A 22,668-nucleotide genomic window follows, 5' to 3' on the forward strand; every position below is an offset into this window, starting at 1 on the left:
CATCAAATCCCCGTATTTAATCTTTCTTAAGGACAGGGTTTCCTTGAGACCTAATCCGTCCTTTCTTCCAAAAGTAACCTCTGCCGTTAATCTCAATCAGTCTGTTGAGCTGCCAGTTTTCTTCCCTCAATTTTTCAACAAGGCAGAGTTTAAATTTCATCAGTTGGATGTACACAGGCAGCTTCGATTTTACTTACACAGGACAAAACTTCGTAAGTCCGACCAACTGTTTGTGTCCTTTTCAGAAAATAGAACAGGTTCCCCTATTTCTAAGATTACAATTTCCAGATGGATTTCTGATTGCATCTCCTATGTCTATTCGTCAGCAGGCAGAAATTTACCGTTCCCCATCAATGCTCACTCCACCAGGGCTGTTTCCACTTCAGTAGCTTATCATCCCAGGCTATCTTTGTATGAAATTTGTGCTGCGGCCACGTGGGCTTCTCCCCACACCTGTATTACTCATTACAAATTAGAGGTTGCTTCTAGGGGCTGGGCTTCCTTTGGTTCCACTGTTCTCAGGAGCATCTTCCATTGAGCCTCCCAGGATAGAGGTGCTGGGGACGCTGTCCCGTGAGTAAGAATGTAGGCAAGATTGGACCGCATAAAATCTAGAAGTTATGTACTCACCATAACGTTTGATTTATGTGGTCCATCTCGCCTCACATTCTTACTTTCCCTCCCATCTGTCCCCCCTCCTGGAGGATTTGGAGGCGACATTGGTCTTCAGTACTCTTCGGTATTGGTTGTTTTTTCTTTGCTACCCTGGATAGTGTTCTACCTTACTGAACTGTGGTTGTGCATGAGGTGTGACTATGGATTGCTGCAAACTAGATCTGGGGCTATAGAGCGGTGCAACATGGGATACCAGGTTAGCCCAGCCAATTAGAGACTTTGTGCTAGAAAAATAAGTTGTCAGAGTCAGAGCCAATGTTCGGCTCCGAACCCGTGAGTAAGAATGTGAGGCGAGATGGACCACATACATCGAACGTTATGGTGAGTACATAACTTCTAGTTTCTATCAATCCATGTATCAAGACAGAGTTCCTTTGGTGAGCAGTGGCCTGCTACCACAACAAGGGACTCCCTTTCACTCTACCCCCTGCCGCCTGAACCCTAACAGATGTATCAGACTATGCATGGGGGGCTCACATGGCAGGGCAGTGCATTCAGGGCAAATGGAACCCGAGACTGATGCACCTGCATATCAGTCAAAAAGAAATGTTAGCTGTACAGAGTGCTGTGACAGCCTTCAAAGACCGTATTCTTCCAGGACAACTATTGGTAAAGACAGACAACACCACAGTTATGTGGTACATAAACAGGCAGGGGGGAACCCACTCGTACCCTCTCTGCAGACTAGCCATGGCTCTGTGGAACACAGCCTTGAGCTACCAAGTACACCTACAAACTCAATTCCTGCCAGGCATACTAAATTCACTGGCAGACCTAAGCAGAAATCTCATGGACCCACACAAATGGAAACTAGAAGCCAAAAATATGCAACCTCTTGAACAAATGGGGAACTCCAGAGATGGACCTGTTTGTCACCCCTCAGAACTACCAATTGAACAAATTCTGAACATGAATTCCCCACAGCCAAGCTTGGAATGTTGGATGCCCTGTCCTTTACATGGGAAAGCCTCTCAGTTTATGCCTTCCCCCTCTCCTCTCGAAGGTTCTACTAAAGATCAAACAGGACAAGCTTAGGACAATATTGATTGCACCGGACTGGCCACACCAGCACTGGTAGCCCCTCTTGCGCAGTATGGCACTGCTGCAACCATGGCACCTGCCACAGACCCCTTCCCTGCTATCTCAGCAGGCGGGTCAGATTCTGCACCCTCAGCTTCAAACCCTGAACCTTGCAGCCTGGCTAATTTCTTGAGCTCTCTTAGCATCCCTCCGTAAGCAGGTACTGGATGTCATTCTGCAGGCAAGGAGGCCTAGTACTAGAAAATTCTATGCTGAAAAGTGGAAAAAATACTGTTCCTGGAGCCTGGCTCAGGGGATGGGCACAATGGTGAGCAGCTTACCCCTCAGATTCTGCAGTACTTAACAAAAATGCTCCACAGGGGGCCTATCCTTCTCATCAAAATGCATGCTTCTGCCATTTCAGCACGTTATAATACAGAGCCACCCCTCTTCTCTCACCCCTTACTAAAGCAGTTCCTTAGAGGGGCCAAAAATTTAAGACCCCCCCCCCCCCCAGGAGAGCTCCCACTCCAGTCTGGGACTTTAACTTTGTATTGGAAAAGCTCACTTTTCCCCCCTTTGAACCAGCGGCTACAGCAGAGTTAAAATTCCTTTCTTGGAAAACAGCCTTCCTTCTAGCCATCACTTCAGCAAGAAGAGTGTCTGAATTACAGGCCCTCATGGCAGTGGAACCTTTCATTATTTTCCATGCAGACAGGGTTTCCTTCAGTATTAATCCTTCCTTTATGCCCAAGGTGGTGTCTTCTGTGGCACTAAATAAGTCCATTCATTTGCCTACTTTTTTCCCTAATCCACAAAACAAAGGGGAACGAATACTGCACTCTCTGGACATGCACAGACAGCTTGGATTCTGTTTGGACAGGACTAAGCCTACCAGAAAGTCAGGGCAGCTGCTAGTTAGCTATGCTGCAGGGGAAGAGGGGAAGGCCATTTCAAAGCAAACCATTTCCAAATGGATAGCCCATTGCATTAATTTTTGCTACAAGCACCACGGAAAACCTACTCCACAGGGGGTAATATCGCATTCCACCAGGGCTGCATCTACCTCTGCAGCTTTTCTCATAGGGGTCCGTACCAGGGACATCCTAGAAGCTGCTACCTGGAACTCTGTTCATACCTTCACCAAGCATTACCACTTGCCTATCTATCTTTTCTAAATCCAGAGCTGTATTTGCCACTGCAGTCTTGCAGGGATTAATAGCTGGCCCTAATTCTCTTTTACTTACTCCTCCCTTTTTTAGCTTTGGGAATCAACCCAAATGTGATGACTGCAACAGTGAAACACGAAGAACATAGTACAGTTGTGTACACTTAGCATAAATGTAGATGTTCGAGTGTATTCGCTGTTGCAGTCCTAGTTACCCTCCCTCCAGCCCCCTGACTTCTCTTGGCTCTACCTCTCCTTATGGTTGGTATGTCTGTTTTTTCTTGTATATTTGCTTTTTGATGGGGGTTTTACCATACTATTTAATTACTTCCTATTGTGGAGGCACCTGACATCTGGGGCAAAAAAAACTGATGTAATGGCGTCAACTGCATGTTTTATACCCCTGACGTCAAGGAAGAGGCAACAGCATCCGATGCAGAAATCCGAAGACTCTGGTATTCAGCCCGGCTAAGGGCTACCTGCAGGCAGATAACCCAAATGTGATGACTGCAATAGTGAATACACTGCAACATCTACATTTATGGTAAGTGTACACAACTATACTTTGTAACATCTCCCAGCAGAATAACATGAAAGCACTACTAAGCCTTCAGTCTGAATTTCTTCACCTCCATAAGCAACAAGCTTTGCCAAATCAAGCCTTTCACCGCGACACACTGTAGCAAATGTTTCTGCTGACGTAACATTGTACTTGGAACCTGTCAACTTTGAGCTCTCTGGGTTTGCCATTTGTTCGAACAGTACAAAACACTTCATTCTGTGCCCTTAAATTTACTGCATCGACTGTTTCATGAAGCACTGATGCACCATCAACATAGAGTAGGTTTGCAACTTTCTAATTTAACTTGTTTCTTAAAATGTTCCTCTTTATGAAAGTGTGGGCCTTTCCCTTTACAAAACCTTTTCAAATGATTCCACTTATTGCTTTTGTGGCATTGCTGACCAAAAGCTAAATATGTCTCCCTTTTAGAGTCATGATTTTCACCCCAGATGTTCTTCGTGTTTCACTGTTAGTCATTACATTTGGGTTATCTGCTTGCAGGTAGCCCTCAGTCGGCCTGATTAACAAAGTCTTGGGTCTTGTGTCGGTTGCTGTCCCTTCTTCCATGACGTCAGGGATATAAAACATGCAGCCAACACCATTACATCAGTCTTTCTTGCCGTGCAGTGCCCGAAACAGAAGCAGTTCGCAAGTGCCGGTCGCAGACTCCTGAAATTTTCGAGTTTCAGAACCGAAGTCTTCAACTAAAGCCAAGTACCCCATTGGGGATACTTTTTCTTGCTCCTTACCAATGTCAGTAAAAGTTAATAATTGCATTACTTGTGGAAAGCAAATACCTCATAAAGATTTTCATTCGTATTGTATTCCTTGCCTAGGCCCTGACCATGACATGCTTTGCTGTAGGTTTTGTGCTTTATTTAATCAGCACACTATCCGTCGTCTGTATATTTTCGCCTCTAAATATTTCGATTCTTGGTGTAATTATCCAGAAATGTCGTTGGTTAGCCATCCGACTACCAGGATTCCAAAAAAACGCAAAGATAGACAGACAGGCCGCCAAAGTCCAAAACTGCCGATGACGCTTCAAAGCCAGTCGCCAGTACGCCTGTACTCAGTGAGGCGCTTTTGCAGCCCCTAATACCTGCTACTTCTGATTCGTAGGCCTCTACCGAGACCCATTCAGAGTCCGGAATGCTGCGAGATGCTTCAACTACGGAACCCGTGGATGTTTCTACCTTGGATGGGTCCGGAGCCGCTGTGCAGGCACTGGCTTCTGAGGGTGTATTCAGGCCTACGGACTTGCATATTAAAACAAAGCCTCCTTCTTTACTTAGGCCTAAATCTCAATCCATGCCTAAAAAACCGACACCCAGGCCACATGCTTAGGCCTCTATGCCTAAAAAACAAATGATAACAATGGCTGAAGATCTGGTAACTAATCAGGGATAGCCCCCCCCCCCCCTTCTAAGAGGCCTAGGACTGAAGTTGATTTTGAATCTTCTGATGATCTGGATTTGCCCTTATCTACTTATGAAGATTCTGATGCAGAGGACTCCATTCCCTCTGCTTCCCCTCCTGAGGATTTTTCTTTTGGGGAAACCTTACATACTCTAAGGGAGCATTTCCGCTGGGAAAGCTAGAATTTTTCTGATTCAAAAAAGAGGCGTAGGGATTTCCTTCTACCTCGGCATAGGCCTTTAACTATTCCTCCTGTAGTAGACATTCTTGATGCTTTTTCGGTATCTAGTTTGGCCCCTGATACCCTGCCTTCTGCTCCCAGAAAACCTAACAGGTACTACAGGGTCCCAGAGTCCCACAAGTTCCTTTTTAAAAATCCTATTGCAGATCCAGAGACTATTTCACAGGGGCCCAAGGGCATTAAGGCTTCTACTGCTAAAAGTCCTACCCCTTCTGATAGAGACTCCAGGGCGCTGGATAGATTAGGTAAGAAGGTTTACACTTCTGCAACCTTAGCCATTAGGGCTTTAAACTGCCAGTTTCATATGTTAAAGTATCAGCAACATGTTATTGGACTGCTTAAACAGAAAATGATGATTCCTGTCTGTGTGGAAAATAAAGAATTACAGGATTTAATGCATTCTGTTGAACAAGTTGGAAAACATACTTTGCAATGTGGTTTTGATTTATTAGAGGCCTCTTGCAGGGCTGCTGTTACTAGGTCTGTGCTCAGAAGGCATGTTTGGCTTGAGGAACAATCTTTGCCTGATCATGTTAAAGCTAAATTGTTAGATGCTCCTTTAAATCAGGACCACCTGTTTGGCAACAAGGCTGAAGGAAGTTCTTAAAAAGATGGAAGATAAAGCTAAATCTATGCAAACTGGGAAATATTTTTCACAAGTTCAGCCTCCTAGATTTAGTAGGCACTGGCCCTCTAAGAATTGGTCCTTTCCAGCCCCTTCCAGGTCTTTTCAAGCCAAACCCAGACACAGCAAAAACCCCAGGTTTCAATCCCAGGGGAGACCCAGAACTAAGCAGTGGGGGGCCTCCACTTCCAAATCTGGGAATAAGACTCCCCCCTATGGTAAACTGTCTCAATGACTTCCTTTTAAAATTTCCAAGCACTTGTTAACCGACTGCCCCTTTCTGGGGAAAGATTGCTCTTCATGCAAAGAATTGGGAACTCATTACCCAGGACAAATAGTTTTAAATATTGTGTCCCAGGGATACAGATTTCACTTCCACACGTTGCCAGCACCAAGCGGGTGACTGGACCTACCCCCAAATCAGTGGGCAGAGGACCAAAAACAAGTACTTTCTCTCAAGCATGGGGGCTATTCAACTGGTACCAGAAGAGGAAAAAGGGACAAGGTTTCTACTCAAGACTTTTCCTGGTACCCAGAAAAGACAATTCATGGCGTACTATCCTGGACCTGTCTACTCTAAACACCTTTTTGGAGAGGAGATTCCAAAATTCAAGATGCTGACTTTTCAGTTACTTCCTACGCTAGGCAAAGATGCCTGGTTGGCAACAATAGATTTAAAAGAAGCATACCTGCACATCCTAATCAGGGAATCTTGCAGAAGATACCTACGCTTCAAAGCAGGCTACACGCACTATCAGTTCTCTGCACTGCCCTTTGGCTTGTCTACTGCACCCAGGGTATTTACAAATTGCCTAGCTCCAGTTATTGCATTTTGCAGCAAAGAAATATTCATATATACCCATACCTGGATGATTGTCTAATTCAGGCAGAAAGCCAGGACATACTTTTGAATCATCTGGCCTTTGTACAAAGGGTTCTAACTTGTCTGGGGTACACCATAAACGAAAAGAAATCACACTTGGTACCCTGTCAACAAATTATATTCCTGGGAGCAAGCTTGAATACAACTTCCCAGATGGCTTGCCTCACGCCAGAGAAACAAATTAATTTGACAACCTACTTCAAACAAGTGGCCACAAAAACCCCGCTATCTGCAAGACAAATACTGCAAGCCTTGGGGTTCATGGCCTCCTGCATTCTTCTAATTCCATATGCAAGACTGTATATGAGGAAGCTACAGTGGTATCTAAAAAGCCTATGGTGTCAACATTCTCAAGACCTAGAAACAATGATTCCTATCATACCTTGCCTATGCCTAGAGTTCAATTGGTGGGCAGAGGACTGCCACCAAAACAAGGGACTACCTTTCACTCAACCCCCTGCCGCCCAAACCCTAACAACAGACTCATCAGACTATACATGGGGGGCTCACCTGGCAGGGAAGTGCATTTGGGGCAAATGGAACCCAAGTCAAATGCACCTGCATATCAATCAAAAAGAAATGTTAGCTGTACAGAATGCTCTGACAGCCTTCATGGACCACATTCTTCCAGGACAACTTAATGGTAAAGACGGACAACACCAGTGTTGCGTGGTACATAAACAAGCTGGTTGGTACACATTCTTACCCTCTCTGCAGACTAGCCATGGCATTGTGGAATAGCCTTGCTCTACTAATTGCACCTACAAGCTCAATTTCCTGCCAGGAAAATTAAATACACTGGCAGATGGATTAAGCCGAAAACTCATGGACCCACACGAGTGGAAACTGGAACCAAGGATTTTCAACATGTTGACAAGCAAATGGGGGAGCCCAGATATAGACCTGTTTGCCTCTCCCCAGAATTACCAGTTGGACAAATTTTGCACAAGGACTCCCCACAAACAAGCCTGGAAAGTGGATGTTCTGTCCTTCAGCTGGAAAAACCTATCAGTCTATGCATTTCCCCCTCTGCTCTCCAAAGTACTACTAAAAATCAAACTAGAAAAACCAAAGTTGATTTTGGTTGCTCCAGACTGGTCGTGCCAACACTGGTGTACCCCCTTCTGCGCAGTGTGTCACTGTTAACTCCATGGCACCTGCCTCAGACTCCTTCCCTGCTGTCTCAGCAGGAAAACCAGATTCTGCACCCTCAGCTTCTAACACTGAACCTTTTGCAGCCTGGCTAATTACTTAATCTCTTCTTTACCATCCCTCAGCAAACCTGTGATGGATATTATTTTAGAGGCAAGGAGGCCTAGTACTAGAAAATCTTATGCTGAAAAATGGAAGATTCTGTGCCTGGAACCAATCTCAAGGGATGAGCACAGCAGCACCCAATTTACCTCAGATTTTACAATACTGAACTTCCTTGCTCCTCTCACCACTGTCTTGCTTTACAAAAACTTAAATGGTTAGAGCGCCCTCACAGTTTGCCTCCCAGCCCCAGATAATCCATTCCATTCTCTACCAGCCCACTTTCTGCCCTGCCTTATCACCCATCATCTCGGCATACACCCCAACCAGGACACTCCGGAGCTCTGACCAACACCTACAGACCACAACCAAACCCGGAATCAACATTGGCAAGAACCTGTATAGCTATTACCCAGCCAAACACTGGAATAAACTCCCACTCGACGTACGAAACACTTCTTCCAAACCCCTATTCAAAAAGTCCTTGAAAAATCACCTTAGCTCAAATAAACTTTGCCTTTACCAGCCCCCCGACTAACCCACTTCTCTAGACCTATCTCCCACTTCTTTCTCTCCGACCCAACTACACCTTCCTTAGCCCCTTCATTTCTCTCTGACCCAACTCTACCTTCCTAACTCCCTGTCCCTTCTCCCCCTCAAAAAAAACCTTTTCCTACTTAGTTGAATATTCAATATACTTATGCTGCACTCTTACCCTCTTTTCTTTACTGCTACCCTAACACTCCCCAGTATTTTCCTTCTACTTTCATTTTCAATCTCTCCTGGTCAACCTACCTGAACAAACGTATTTAGCCATCAGTGTAGGTTAACTGTAATATGTTTTGAAATTGCATACTCACTGTACAGTTTTCCAATGGATGTTAACTGTTACCAGTATTGTTATTGTATACTTGCTGTCCATTGTTAAATTCTCCATGTACTAGAAACAATTTTTCTCTTTTTGTAAACTGTACATATTTTTGTAATCATGGAGCTTTTCTCCCCGGGTCTCCACTGAAAAAGGGCCTTAGCCCAGATGGACTAACCCGGTCAACAAATGTCAAATAAATAATATTTAACTGAGATACTTCACAAGGGCCTGTCCTTTTTTCCTCCATTAAAATCCATGCCTCAGCCATTTCAGCTCATTATAACACAGAACCTCCCCTCTTCTCTCATCCACTGCTCAAGCAGTTCCTCAGAGGGGCCAAAAAATTTAAGAGCACCCAGGAGAGCTCCAACCCCAGCCTGGGACCTTAACTTTGTCTTGGAGAAACTCGCTCTACCTCCTTTAGAGTCAGTTGCTACTGCAGACTTAAAATTTCTTTCTTGGAAAACAGCTTTCCTTTTAGCAATCACTTCAGCTAGAAGGGTATCTGAATTACAGGCCCTTATGGCAGTGGAGCTTTTCATCGTCTTTCATGTGGACAGGGTGTCCCTCAGAACCAATCCATCCTTCATGCCCAAGGTGGTATCCAGTGTGCCTCTTAATCAGTCTATTCATTTGCCATCTTTCTTTCCCAATCCACAGAACAAAGGGGAATGGATATTGCATTCCGTAGATGTGCACAGACAACTTAGATTCTACTTGGACAGGACTAAACCTCAAAGGAAATCTAGCTAAAATAATGCCCTTGTATATGGTCATCTTTATCAGAAAATGCAGCCTGTATGAAGATGTACTCTTGCTCAAACACTCTCCAGTTCTCTGCAGTATTATTCTCAAACACAAGTGCACTGGGTTTTTGAAATCCATCTGCCGTGCCCATGAAGTATGCACAAACGCACTGAAAATATGGACCTTGTAATTATGCAAGAGCAAACTGTTCTGTGAGCTTGTAATCGCATTAAAATACACAATGAACTCTTCAAAACACTGTACTTTGCGAAATATGCTGTGAAATGGCTGTATTTTGCAAAATAACTGTACTGTAATGCTGCACAAATGTGCAAACAGTTTATACACTTCTGATAACTTGGATATCTTTTAATATGAAAAATACGTGCTTAGTGAAAATACGGTCGTTTCCTTTTATTTTATTCGTTTTATGCAGTTCGGACTTCATTTCAAACATTTTCCGTAGTAATTCAGACATTTTTATTAATATCGACATATTGGTTTATTCAAACATTGTTTTGAGCGTTCTGTATGCCTCGTTTTATATTTTGCAAATAAGAAATTATTTGACCAAGTTTTAACATCCAAAATTAGTTTCTGACCTGTTTTGTGAATTGTGTGCAGTAGGGATGATCCACTCCTATATATTCCTCCCAGTACCAACCGGGTGCATGTCTGACTCAAATTGAAGAAACTGGAGCTCTTTCTGGCAAGAAGTCAATTTGGCCATGCTTCCTTTAACACCATGCTCTTTTAGACATGGGTCTTCTGACACCATGTCACTCATCCCTCTCTAAATAACATAGATAACAAGCAGGCAGGGTATTTACTTTAGATGCTTTAGAAACTCATCAGGATGGATAGCAGCATCTTAAAATATAAACAAACTGATTAACAGACAGACCTTATGTACATACATGCTTACATCTCAACAGTGTACTACAAAATGGCAGTCAGGCTCGCACATGCTCAGTATTCATACACGTGTGCAAGCCCTTAGCTTCTTAAAGACGCATTACACACACATTGATCCACAAGTACTAAGGAGATGATTCTGCATTGTGCAACTTATAAGCAAGGATAGGGCATCTAGGTCCAAGGATGTTACTGTTCAGCCATACTCTGCCCTCATCAAACCAGTCATTGACTACAGTGCCCCCTTGGCATATACCTGACAAGGCATAGAGTCCACTAAGGTTCCTCACAGAATACTGGGAGTAAACGACATGTTCTACAAAGACTGTCTCAAAGCCCTATCCATGTACTCTATCCTACAGACTGCTGTCAGGCGATATATGCCTGGCCTACAAATCTTCCTCCATTTCCACCCTGATGGACCTGTTGCACATCTGAAAAACTGCATCAGAGTTTATCCAATCTAGGGACCTAAACCTGGTCTGCTGCACAGATGGAACTTGGAGGGGCATCTGTGTGTGTCTCTGAGATTACCCCTTCTCCAACAGGCTTCCATCACAACACAATTCGAGTAACTTGGACCATTGGGTGAGAAATCTGAAATTTACCCCTGGTATGGCACCTGTCTCTAGTAGTGAGAGGCAGACTAAATTCTTGACCTCCTCTGCCCAAGCCTACATATACCCTTTAAAATAACTGTAGGATATCAAAACTTTCAGATACATTTGGAAAGCATGACTAGGCTTAATTCCTACTGGGATCGTTTGTAGATTCGTAACTTAGTACTAGTCTAATTGCCTTTTGAGGGCCATTTTAAGTCAGGCCAATTACCCCATTAGAGAATCAAACCCTGTGCCTTGTGTTTGTAAGGTAAACACCTTAACCATTATGCCCAACCCCAACCTAGTTAGCCTGTTAATTACCTGTGTTCTGATCCAGCCTCTTGCTATTTCTGTCCTGGACAAAGTGAAAACAGTTCTCAAGTAACTCTCCTAATGATCTTGTGGTTGTGCTGAAGTCTGTTACAAGCCTGAAACTGTAAAAGTCATTCCTATAAATTTTGTAACCTCTTTTGCTTTAGTTGGGTGTCACATCTTGCTGTATTGCATTTTTCTTTGGGTCAAGAGACATGCCATCCTTTGAACTTAGGAAGCTCGAGTGTATGCTCATCAAATTCATTCTTTTCTTTACTAATTGTTGATTTCAGAAGAAACCATAAGAAGTATTCCCCACTCACAATCAATGGAAAAACAGTGGAGAGGGTAAAAAGCACCATGTTTCTTGGTGTGCACATCTCGGAAAACTTGTCTTGGTCTGTGAACACAAATGCCATTATCAAGAAAGCACAGCAATGCCTACACTTTCTGAGAAGATTGAGAAGAGCTAATCTACCAGCCCCTGTTTTTACAACCTTCTACAGGGGCACAATTGAGAGCATCGTGACAAACAGTTTTACAGCTTGGTATGGCAACTGCTCCACCACAGACCACGAGTCCCTCCAACGGGTAGTGAAAGCAGCAGGAAAGGACGTCTCTACCATCTATTCAAGACTTGCCCCAGACTTGTCTCAACAGAGCCAGGAAAGTTAGACATGGACTGCACTCACCCTACAAATGGACTGTTCTTGCAACTAACATCTGGGAGGCGTCGTTGTACCATACGTTGCGAAACAGCCAGATTTAGCAGCAGCTTCTCTTCCCTGGCCATCGGGCTACCGAACTGTAATAGCAACTTGCATCTCGCTTGACTTCAAGGGACAGTAGGTAATATGACGAGTGAAAAGCATATTTGCATGCAATAACCTTAAAAGGTCTTAAGTACACTGTGCAATTAATCTAACAGAATTTAATCTTATTTCTGTGTAATATCTGCTGTTGCAAAAACAGGATCCTGTACAATAAATAACAGCTGTGAAATTTTTGTGCAGTAAAATGTAGTGTTTCTTTAGATCAATGCCAACAGAATGCTGTGCAAGAAGTAGCTGTGAATTTCTGTGCAATAATACCATGTTGCTTTAGCTTTGTAAATGTCTATTGATCTGTAAAACAGGAAATGTATAGTAGGAATGTCTAAATGTAGTAATGTGAATTGTCGTATATGTTGGATGTTTGCACATAGAGCCTGGAGTAACGCAATTTCGTTCATTTGCAGTTGTGGAGTCTGACAATAAAGTTTACTTTGACTTTGAGTATCTGTAAGACTGTTTGTCTTTCTAGTTCTGTTTCTCTGTTTCATTATGCTTTTTAACCTGTTCTGTAGATTGTAATATCAGTGAAGTTCTTGGCATTTTTGACTCCTTTCATTGTGTGGTTAACTGAAGTATCTGATGTTGTCCATTTCCATTCGTTCTTCAATATGTGGTTTCAGATCTGATCTTCACATCTGACTCTGACACTTTCTATAGCTCATGGTTACTGCAAACTCTCATGCTCCTCGCTTACCCATAATGCTCTAGTCCCCTTCCATACCTTAGATCTAGTTTGTCATCTTAGAGTATGGATGTGGTTGCTGTCAACTCTCAAGTGTTAAGTGTTTTTTGTGATAAAAGATAAGTGAAATAATTTTTCTGTTTTGGGCTATCCTTAAATTTTGCTTTATTTCTTGCTATTTTAGTTTCTTATTACCTCCCTTATCCTACACTTCTTCAGCGTAACTTAATTACCAGTATTATTTTTCTATCTCTTACCTCTACGATAACTCTTGTATTACCATTGTTGGTAATTTTTCTGACCTTAAAAAATAATAAAAAATTCTGCCTTATTTTACCTACAATTAATATTTAAGATGGCTGAAAAACCATCAGGTTTCAAGAAATACAGAGTGTGGGTATAAGATCCCTCTGTCTGATGCCCCCATGACTCCTATGTGTCTTGTTTGGGCCCTGTGCACTTAAAGGTATCCTGTGACATCTTGCAAAGTCTTTAACCACAGGGCATTGACTGATTGTAAGAATAAATTGATTTTGAAAGGACCCTCCAAGGCAGACAAATCTAGAATTTGCCAACCAGAACCTTATAGATCTTTCATTTCCTCTTCTGATCCGACCATGGAGCCAGTCCAGAAAATCTTGAAACAATCAGATCCAAAGACCAAATCCTGTGATCTGACTGTTTCAAATACAAGGTCTGCGTCATTGGATCCAGTTAATTCAGAGCTGAAACAGCTGTCCTGGACCTGGTATGTGTGTTCTGTGGACCCTGTCACCTCACAGCTACCATCCCCATTTTTAGAGAGATGCCATCACTCTAGATCCCCATCAGTGGCCTCCTCTTCCTGTTCTACCAGAATTTACAGAAACAGATGTAGCTAGAATGATTAAGTTTCCCTCGGCACAGATTCAGATGAGTTTTCCTGGCCTCCTACCCCTTCAGGTCTAGAGACCTTTACCAGTATCACTCTGCCCGCCTTAGCTCCTTCTCTAATCCGTCCATCAGCTTTGGAGCCTTTGGATCTGAGTTTTCTGGTACCATCTGTATCGGATCCAAAGATTGTTGTATCTTTTGGGTCGGAGCACTTTGGAGCTTGATGACTGTCTGAGCTGAAGTGTTGTTGTCAGATCTGAGGAGTTAATTGACTCTGAAGCTTTTGCAACTGTCTGTGTCCCTCGGAGCCTCTGTCATTAATCACGTAGACTGCCTTCAGTTCAGTGGGAGTCAACAGGTCTGGAAGCATGTCTTCTTAGTTCCATCGGCATTCTTCTCCTCGGGGCAGTCTGCTTTTGAGGTGGTAGAGCGAGTGCTCACTTCTAGATGACAGAAGATTCCTCCCTCCTTGGATCTTCTTTCTGAATCCCATATAGCTTTGTGCTGAGCCTCAGCACTCTACTCCACAGGGACAGCCAGACGAAAGTCTCCAGGCTACCCAGCAGGGTATACTTGAATCCTCTGAAACTTCTCTAGAGCATACCACCAAAGAAGTTGCTAGGAAGAGAAAGTGCAAGAGGAGGCACTTGAACTCCCCTCAGGAGTCTGTCACGGAAGATACTGATTTTGAAGAAGGGTCCCAAAGATCACCACTTGACTGCTCTTTTGGAGACAATTTGAAGATCGTTAAGCAAAGGGGTGGTTGGTCTACCAATAACTCTTCCCAAGAGGAATCTGTATTCCTAGAGGCATTTGGGTGTGACCTATCTACTTCTTGGGTGACTCTGCCTGCTGAAGATCTCATTGAGTTGATCTCAGTGGGCATGGAAGGAACACAATTCTGTTGATCCCTGCACCACCGAAGGGAAGAGATTTCTGGAATAAAGAAGTATCAGTAGATGCAATGGTCGTAGCGGTTTCCACAAAGAACTCGCAGAGCAGAGTTCATCTGTTCATTCACCTAACAGGGAGTCTAGGGTGTTGGACAAATTTGAGAAGCATGCTTACGCTTTATTGACTTTTGCTGTTGGATCACTGAACCATTTGGCGCACTTCACTGGACTTCAGAGGGATTTGATTAAAGAACTCTCCAAATCCGTCTCTGGCGCAGTAGTTGCTGAGGCACAGACTTCCATTGCCTCACAGTTGGCTAACCTATAGTCTATTGCAAATTCATCTGTGAGGCTCATTTCACATGCAGCTTGAAAGTACCTCAAGGGCAGTGGGTTCAGGCATTTCCATTAGGAGACGTGCTTGGATGCATCTGTGTGAATTTTATGGAGCCCTTTAAGTTCTTCTTTGTCAGTGCACCCTTTGGAAGTTCTTTGTTGGCCCAAAAATTAGACATGCACTCCAGGTGTGAGCAAGATGGTAAGACCCTGTCTGCAGTGGGCATATACTTTTTGACTCCTCAAAGAACCTTCTTTAGGAATTAATGAGGTGGTTGAAAATGTGGTTCAGAAAGTCCTATGGCCCTTTCCATGATCCGTGTGGAGATAGTTCCCCCAGGGGCAGAGGGGGTGGGGGGACTCCAACGGAAGACACTGCCCATGTGGAAGGGAAGGCCTGCAGAACCAGGAGTCCAGAGATTCCTTCTGTGACAGACCCTTTCAGTGCTCCTGAAAGGAGGCCTGATTTATCCACCTCTGGAGGCAGTCGGGCTGGGGGATCATCAGTAAACAAAATTTCTAATGTTCCACCCAGTCGGAGGAAAAGCTCTAGAGATTAAAAAAAAAAAGCTGTTAGAAAGTGTCATCCATGAGGTCCCTCCAGACCAGAAAGAATCTGGAATTTGCTCAAGATTTTTTTTAGTGCCAAAGAAAACAGGGGACTGGAGACCAATTTGGATCTTGGCAATCTGAACAAATCTGTTTGGTATACAAAGTTCCAGATGGTAATGGTTCAGTCCAGTTTTGCCTTTCCTACACAAAGATGATTAGATGTGTTCAGTAGTATGTATCCTGAAATCTGTCACACAGAAATGAATAGGCAATCCAGGAGATACCTATGCTTCTGGCTGGGAGCCAGTCATTACCATTTCAGAGCACTGCCCTTTTGGCCTCAACACAGACTCCAGGGTGCGCATCAAATGCATGGCAGTAGTAGTAGTAGCTCACTTGAAATGGCACAGGTTCATTGTCTTTCCTTATCTGAACAACTTGGCTCATAACCACTCTGACCAGGCATCTGTTGATCAAAGCAAGAAAGTTTGTACTTCACTTGTGCTCTCACCTAGGCATTACCATCAATCTCAACAAATCTCTGCTAGAACCGACTCAAGTGCTAGAGTTCATAGGAGTCTTATTCAATGCTGTATCAGTGACAGCTCCCTTCCTTTGCTTAAGGCACAGACTATTCTATTTAAAGTCAGAAAGATAAATCAAAATTCTTCACTGTCTGCCAGAATGTTTCTAGAGGCTTGTAGGGTCCATGTCTGCTGCCATAATTTTGGCTCTGTTGGCAAGATACCATATGACAATTCTTCAGTGGATGCTGGTGACTTAGTGGTCCATCCTGCACACCTGCCTTTGTCCTCCCAGATCAAAATAACTCAAGCATGCGAAAGGTAACTCAGGAGCTGGATTTGCTCAGAACGGGTTTTACATGGTCGCCTTTTAATACTTCCTCAGCCCAAGGCCATAGTGACCATGGACGTATACCAATTTGGGAGGGAGGGGGGGCCTTATTGGGAAAGATGGTCCAAGGCACTTGGTCCCCAAAAGAGGCCAACATACATATCAATGTTCTAGAAATTAATGCAGTTTTAGCATTGCAGACCTTCCAAGACACACACTTGTCAAGGACTATTGTGCTTCAGACAGTATGTCAGTAGTCTGGTACATCAACAAACAAGGAGAAACAAGATCTTGCCCCTTATGTCGAGAAGCTCTGAGTGCGGCAGTGGGCAGTCTCATCCAGTTGATTTCTGATGCAATGCACCTTCTGGGGAATTTCAGCATGATAGCAGACAAGACTGAGCAGGTCTATCCTATTGCCTCATGAGTGGTCTCTCAAGAAAATTGTGGAGAAGGTATTTAGCCAATGGGGCCAGCCCTGCTGCGACCTCTTTGCATCTCCCCAGCAAGTGCAGCAGGTTCTTTGTCCTGATTCCCCATGTCGGGGGACTCTCCAAGAGACTCACTCCTCGCCGATTGGCCCCTGGTCTCCTCTTTGCTTACCCCCCCAAGTTTCTTCAGAGGGCATCTTGATTGAAGAGAGTGGTTTTCCTCATTGCCCCTTATTGGTCTCGCCAGATTTGGTTCCCTTTCCTTTGGCCTTATCTAGTTCATCTTTCTTGGATCCTGGATCCAATTCCAGACCTTCTGTCTCACCCAACAGATATGATTCACCTGGACATTTTGGGCCTAAAGTTGACCACAGGGTTTCTCCAATTCCATTGATAGGTAGACAACCCAGGCTCTCCTCCCCTGTCCGTCACATTCTTTTTGTCTTCCCACAAAGCTTTCACTAGGAAGATTTGCAAAAGTAAATTTGTAGTTTGGGCAAAAAACAAAAAAAAATCTACTCCTTTTCGGTTCCAGTACCTAATGTTTTTGAAATTTTGGCTACTATTTTTAATGAAGGAGCCAGTTCCTCAATGGTTAAAGTACAGTTGGCTACCATTTCTAATTTCCATATAGGAGTCAACAATTCTACCTTAGCTTCATCACGACTCTGAAAGGCATTTATGAAAGGAACATTTTACTCCACTGTGGAATTTGAATTTGGTGTTGCAAACCCTGACTGTCACCATTTGAACTGGCTGCAAGATTTGAATTAATTTTTTTAACTTGGAAAAATATATTTTTGGTAGTCATAACATCAGCCAAAAGAGTTTCAAGAAATGGTGTCTTTACGCACTAATCCAGCTTTTCTTCCTAAGGTGGAGTCAGGATCAAACATAGATCAATTTATCAAGCTCCCAGTTTTCTTCCCAAATTGCTTGAACAAATGGGAATACATGTTACATTTGTTGGATATTCAGTTACATTTCTACATCTGCATAGAACTGAAAAATTCAGAAAATCAGATCAATTATTTGTCCCCCTTTGCAAAATCAAGATTGGGAAAGCCAGTTACCAAACTAACTTTAGCTAAGTGGCTAACTGACTGGATCTCCTTTATGTACAATGTTTATCTTTAACAAAATCCTTGAGGGCTCATTCAACCAGATCTGTGGCAAACCTCATCAGTTTTTCTATCCAGATCTTCCATGGACTGTATTTGTGCTGCAGCTGTTTGGGCTAATCCTCATACCTTTGTTACTCATTACAAACTTTATCTGGTCTCTAGGGTTAAGAGCAGCCTGTGGCCCAACAGTACTCTGGAGCATCCTTTCTTAGAGTCCACCCGGGATTCAGGTAGCTGCGGACTCTGTCCCACATGTTGAGGAATGAGTGAAAATTGAAAACATCAGTACTCACCATAACATTCCATCGGTGTTGCCTGTTTTCATTCTTCTTCCAACCTCCTACCTTTTTGTTTATAATTTTGTGGAAGAATAATGGACAACACAGATGGAACTTTATGGTAAGTACTTTATTTCATCTGCACACTTTTGCCATATATATCTTTATTCCTCATTAAGCCTGTATGAGTTAAGAAGTTTATAGTGCTTTTGCCTCTAGGGTGAAGTTCAGGCTGGTGGTACTGTGACATAAGGTCCAACTTACTGAACGTATTTGCTTTGTTGATTTCACTCACATCATCCACTACCAGTGTCTGGTACCTTTCCCTTTGATTAGTTTACTTGGCTGAAAGCTGTACTGCCTAAGTTTCAGCTCTTTACATGTTTGTTTGATGTACCGCTGATCCAGAGGAACTTAAATATTTGAGTAACAAAACTCTTGCGGATTTTAAATTTGTAAAATACATTGTCCTTTGTCTGTAGTCAGTCTGTTAAACATCACTGTTGAGATGGATTGAGACTTGAATGCTTAATGTAATATTTCATTACAGAATGATCAGTCAACGGGAGATATAAAAGTGATTGGTGGAGATGATCTTTCTTCACTGGCTGGCAAGGTATGTATCAGAATTAATGCAGTTTGTGCCAGTTATATTTGCTGATACAAATATGACACCATGTTTAGTGTTGTCTTTCATAGTATTTTCAGTTGTAAAATGTGGCAGGGTATGGTGGATTTTAACAAGAATGCAATTAGCTTGGTAGAGCAAGGTGCCCAATGGGGATTTGCTAGAGTGAAGTTACCCAAAAGTCGTGGTAAAACTGCATTCTGTCACCAGTGTTGTATCCATTGCAGAATGTTGCTTTGTAGAAGAATACATCTGATATTGTCAATTTTTCTCTTCGTTCTCGCATATGGGTTTGGATCCGATTCTGCAGTCACTAAGCTTGTTTCAACCAAAAAGCTCTTGGATACCCCCTTGCCCATAATGCACCTCTCCCTGTTACCCCAGATCTCATTTGCCGCTTCGCGAAAGACGTGGTCTACCATTAGCTCTTGGATCTTTTCAGGTGATATTACAGTTTTATATTCTTCCAAACTTTTCTAGGGTTCTCCTTTGTCTATAGCAGGATTGTATTTCTGTCTCTCTTTTGGTGCATCTAAATCTTTCCTTTACAGTAACCATTTTTCTTTTTATTGGGTTACTTTTCCCTTCTATTCCCTTCCTTATACCCTAGCTGTATCTATGCCACTATTCTTAGTAGCTCTCATCCTTTTCTTGTACCCTAACACTTTAGAGAAAGATTTTTTTTTGTCTGTTTGTATTTTTCCCCTCATACTTGTGTGGGCGTGCGTGTGTGTGTGTGGCCCTTTCAGTTAGAACCTTTGTGCTCCTGGCCTTCTGTACTTTCATCCTGGCCAAGAAACAAGATAAGCCCCCGGGCTTCAAAAGGTGTACCAAGTGCAGTCACAAGATGCCTTACAGTGACTAGCACTCTTTGTGTTTAATGCTTGGGTCCACATCATCTTCAGGAAGACTGTGCGATATCTCCTTCCTTCAACAGCCAGGCTGTGGTTGAACGGAAGAATAAACTTATCCTTAGGGGTTTATTGCCTTCTGCCTTTAGTGAAGCCATTTCTGGTGTTTCCCCCTAAATGTACAGTAAAACGTAGGTCACCTCAGTTGAGCCCAGCTTCTTCTGCCTCTAAGTCTGGGAGATAGAAGGAAGAAGCGAGACCTTCCTTGGCTCCATGTGATCCCTCTGAGCTGAGATCAAAGCTGCAATTTCCATGACATGTTCAGAACCTTCGGCTTCGAGTGATTCATCCTTGGATGCATCTCCTCCAGCACCGAGCTTCTGTGATCCGGATAGGTCAGAGCTGTTGGTGCTTTGATCCAATATCCAGTCCTTTCAGACCAGTACTTTCACTGGCAAGGACTCTATACTCCCCTTTGGTGGATCCAGTGCCACTGAGAGTTCCATCTGCCTTCCTAAACAGACAATGATCTCCATCTGCGTCATCTTCCCGTTCTAGCAGGAGCATTACAGAAGATGATGTGGAACAGATGGTACAGAACATTTTGTGGGTGCAGGGGATTACTAAGTTCCTGTCTGCTTTGACCCCAATGGTTCTTACAGGTGTCCAAGCCTTCCACCCCCTCTTTGGTTCCTCCTCCTCCAACTTTGACTCTAGTTTCAGAGCCCTTGGATCCATTTCACCCTGCGACTTCTTGTTCGGATCTGAAGATATCCTTTTAGTCAGATCAAACACTTGCTCTGAGTTCTTCCTCCTCCTCAGAGCTGAAGAGCTCCTAGAACCGTAGTGAACCTGGTGGACCTAGAGTGTGGTAGACTCCCAGACCTTCTGAACCGTCTCTGCGTCTCAGGGTTTCTGCTCAGGTGATCTCCGTGTCAGCTTCATCCCTGGGCAGGCTATCTTCAGGGCTGGAGGGGTCCTCTTCCCACAGGCATAGCTTGTTGGAGATGGACTCCTTTCCCGCTCAGGAGCAGTCTGCTTTCAGGGCTGTGGAGAGGGCCATAGCTGCCACTGCAACTAGGAAGTCCCCTCCCCCCTCTGATCCTCAGTCCTATGTCCCACCCCTGCTCCCCTCTTCTGCCCCAGATGTTCCACAGGGACAGACAGTGGGAACTAAAGCCACAGGATACCTGTCCAGGGTATCCCTGCCTCTTCTGATACCTCCGAGTATCCCACTGAGGTCCCTCGGAAGGGGACCTGTAAGAGGAAACATCTGGACTCCACTGAGGAGTAAATCACAGAAGACCCTGACCTCGATGAGGGAGAAGGATCCCCACAGTCACTTCCTGAAGATGTCTGCTTTGGAGGCATCTTGATATTTTAAAACAGAGAGGTGGTTGGCAGTCCAATAATCTTTCTCCTGAGGAGTCTGTGTACCTATTGGCCTTTGGTTCCCGACCGTCCTAACTGCTGGGTCACTAAGCCCACCGACGAGCTCGTAGAATTGATTTCTCGGTGGGCATGGGAAAGCCCAGACTCCATTGAGCCAACTCCCTGGACACCAAGCAAGATTATTATAGCTCCAGCCAACAAAGCTTTTTGGACAAAAGGGGTTCCAGTAGATGCCATGGTGGTGGTGGCAGCTACAAAGAAGGGGACTATAGGAAAAATGTTCACTATCCCTCTGAAAAAGGATTCCAGAACAATGGATAGATGCGGGAAGAGTGTTTCTTCTTCAGCGACCTTTGCTTTGCGATTGCTGAATTACCTTTCCCACTTTACTGGATTACAAAGGGATCCTATCAAGGACTTATGAGATACTGTTGATGGAGCCGTAGCTGAGGAAGTTAGGTTGAAAGCTTCACAGTTGGCAACCCTACATTCTATAGCTAACTCTTCCATGCGACTTATCGCTCATGCAGCTGAGGGAATGAGTAGAGTGGTAGGTTCTTGCATATCAATGAGAAGGCATGTCTGGATGTGCCTCTGAGACTTTGAGCCTTTAAAGTCTTCTTTTGTCAACGCTCCATTTGATGGAATGTTCCTTTTGGCCCCATGGTTAAAGATTCTCTATCCAGGTATGAGAAGGAGGGTAAGATCCTTTCTGCCATGGGCATATGTCCCCCCCCCCCCCAAGAGACCTTACCCTAAGGGTCGGGGGGGGGGGTTTGCAAAATGTAATTCAAAAAATTACAAGGTTCTTAGACACATGTAGAGAGAGAGAGAGTTCCCCCCCAGAGGCAGAAACAATTCAGTAAGACACCGCCCGTACCACAGAGGAGGCCCGCAGAGCCAAAGATCTAAAGAACTGTTCTTTGAGAGACCCTTCTAATGCTCCAGAACGGAAGCCCGATTGTCCACCTGTGGAGGCAGTCGGGTGTTGACTGTCACTAAACTGGAGAGCCAAACTAATAATGATTTATGGGTGCAGAGGATATCTGATTTCATTCAACCAAGATCCTCCTCCCAACAGAAAAATCCCAGATGTTCCACCAAGTCAAAGGGAGCAAGCAGTTATTCAAATTCAAAAACTACTGGACAAGTCATCCAAGAGGTCCCCACAGACTAAAGAGGATTCGGAACTTACTGAAGGTTCCTTTTAGTTCCAAAGAAAACAGGGGACTGGAGACCAATTCTGGATCTCAGCAGATTAAACAAGTCTGATGTCACAAGTTCCGAATGGTCACAGTACAGTCCATACTTCCTTTGTTGGAACAGGAAATTGGATGTACTCCACAGACCTTCAGGATGCGTACTTCCACATAAAAATGGACAGGTGGGCCAGAAGGTTTTTGCGCTTCCGGCTTGGTTCCAGTCATTTCCAGTTCAGAGCCCTGCCCTTTGGCCTCAACACAGCTTCCAGGGTGTTCACCAAGTCCATGGCAGTGGTCGTAGCTCACTTGAGACGACAAGGATTCCGGGTGTTTCTCTACTTAATCAATTGGCTCCTTTCTGCCCCCAACCAGGCATCTTCTTATTCGAGCAAGGAATTTGGTTATCCAAATCTGTGCAGATCTAGACAACAATAAATTACAAAA

General features: G+C 43.9%; 1 protein-coding gene across 2 annotated transcripts in view; it reads left to right on the top strand.

Annotated features, from left to right (window-relative positions):
* HPRT1 (hypoxanthine phosphoribosyltransferase 1) overlaps positions 1-22,668 on the top strand; it is a 701,758-nt gene that overhangs the window by 436,511 nt on the left and 242,579 nt on the right. For both annotated transcript variants that reach the window (XM_044057582.1, XM_044057580.1), the window contains exon 4: positions 18,702-18,767. In XM_044057582.1, coding sequence (XP_043913517.1) covers positions 18,702-18,767 — 66 coding nt within the window. The remainder of the gene's footprint in view (positions 1-18,701; positions 18,768-22,668) is intronic.

This window comes from Protopterus annectens, chromosome 15.part0 (assembly GCF_019279795.1).
Source record: "Protopterus annectens isolate FY-2018-M chromosome 15.part0, PAN1.0, whole genome shotgun sequence".
In the NCBI taxonomy this organism is placed as follows: domain Eukaryota; kingdom Metazoa; phylum Chordata; order Ceratodontiformes; family Protopteridae; genus Protopterus; species Protopterus annectens.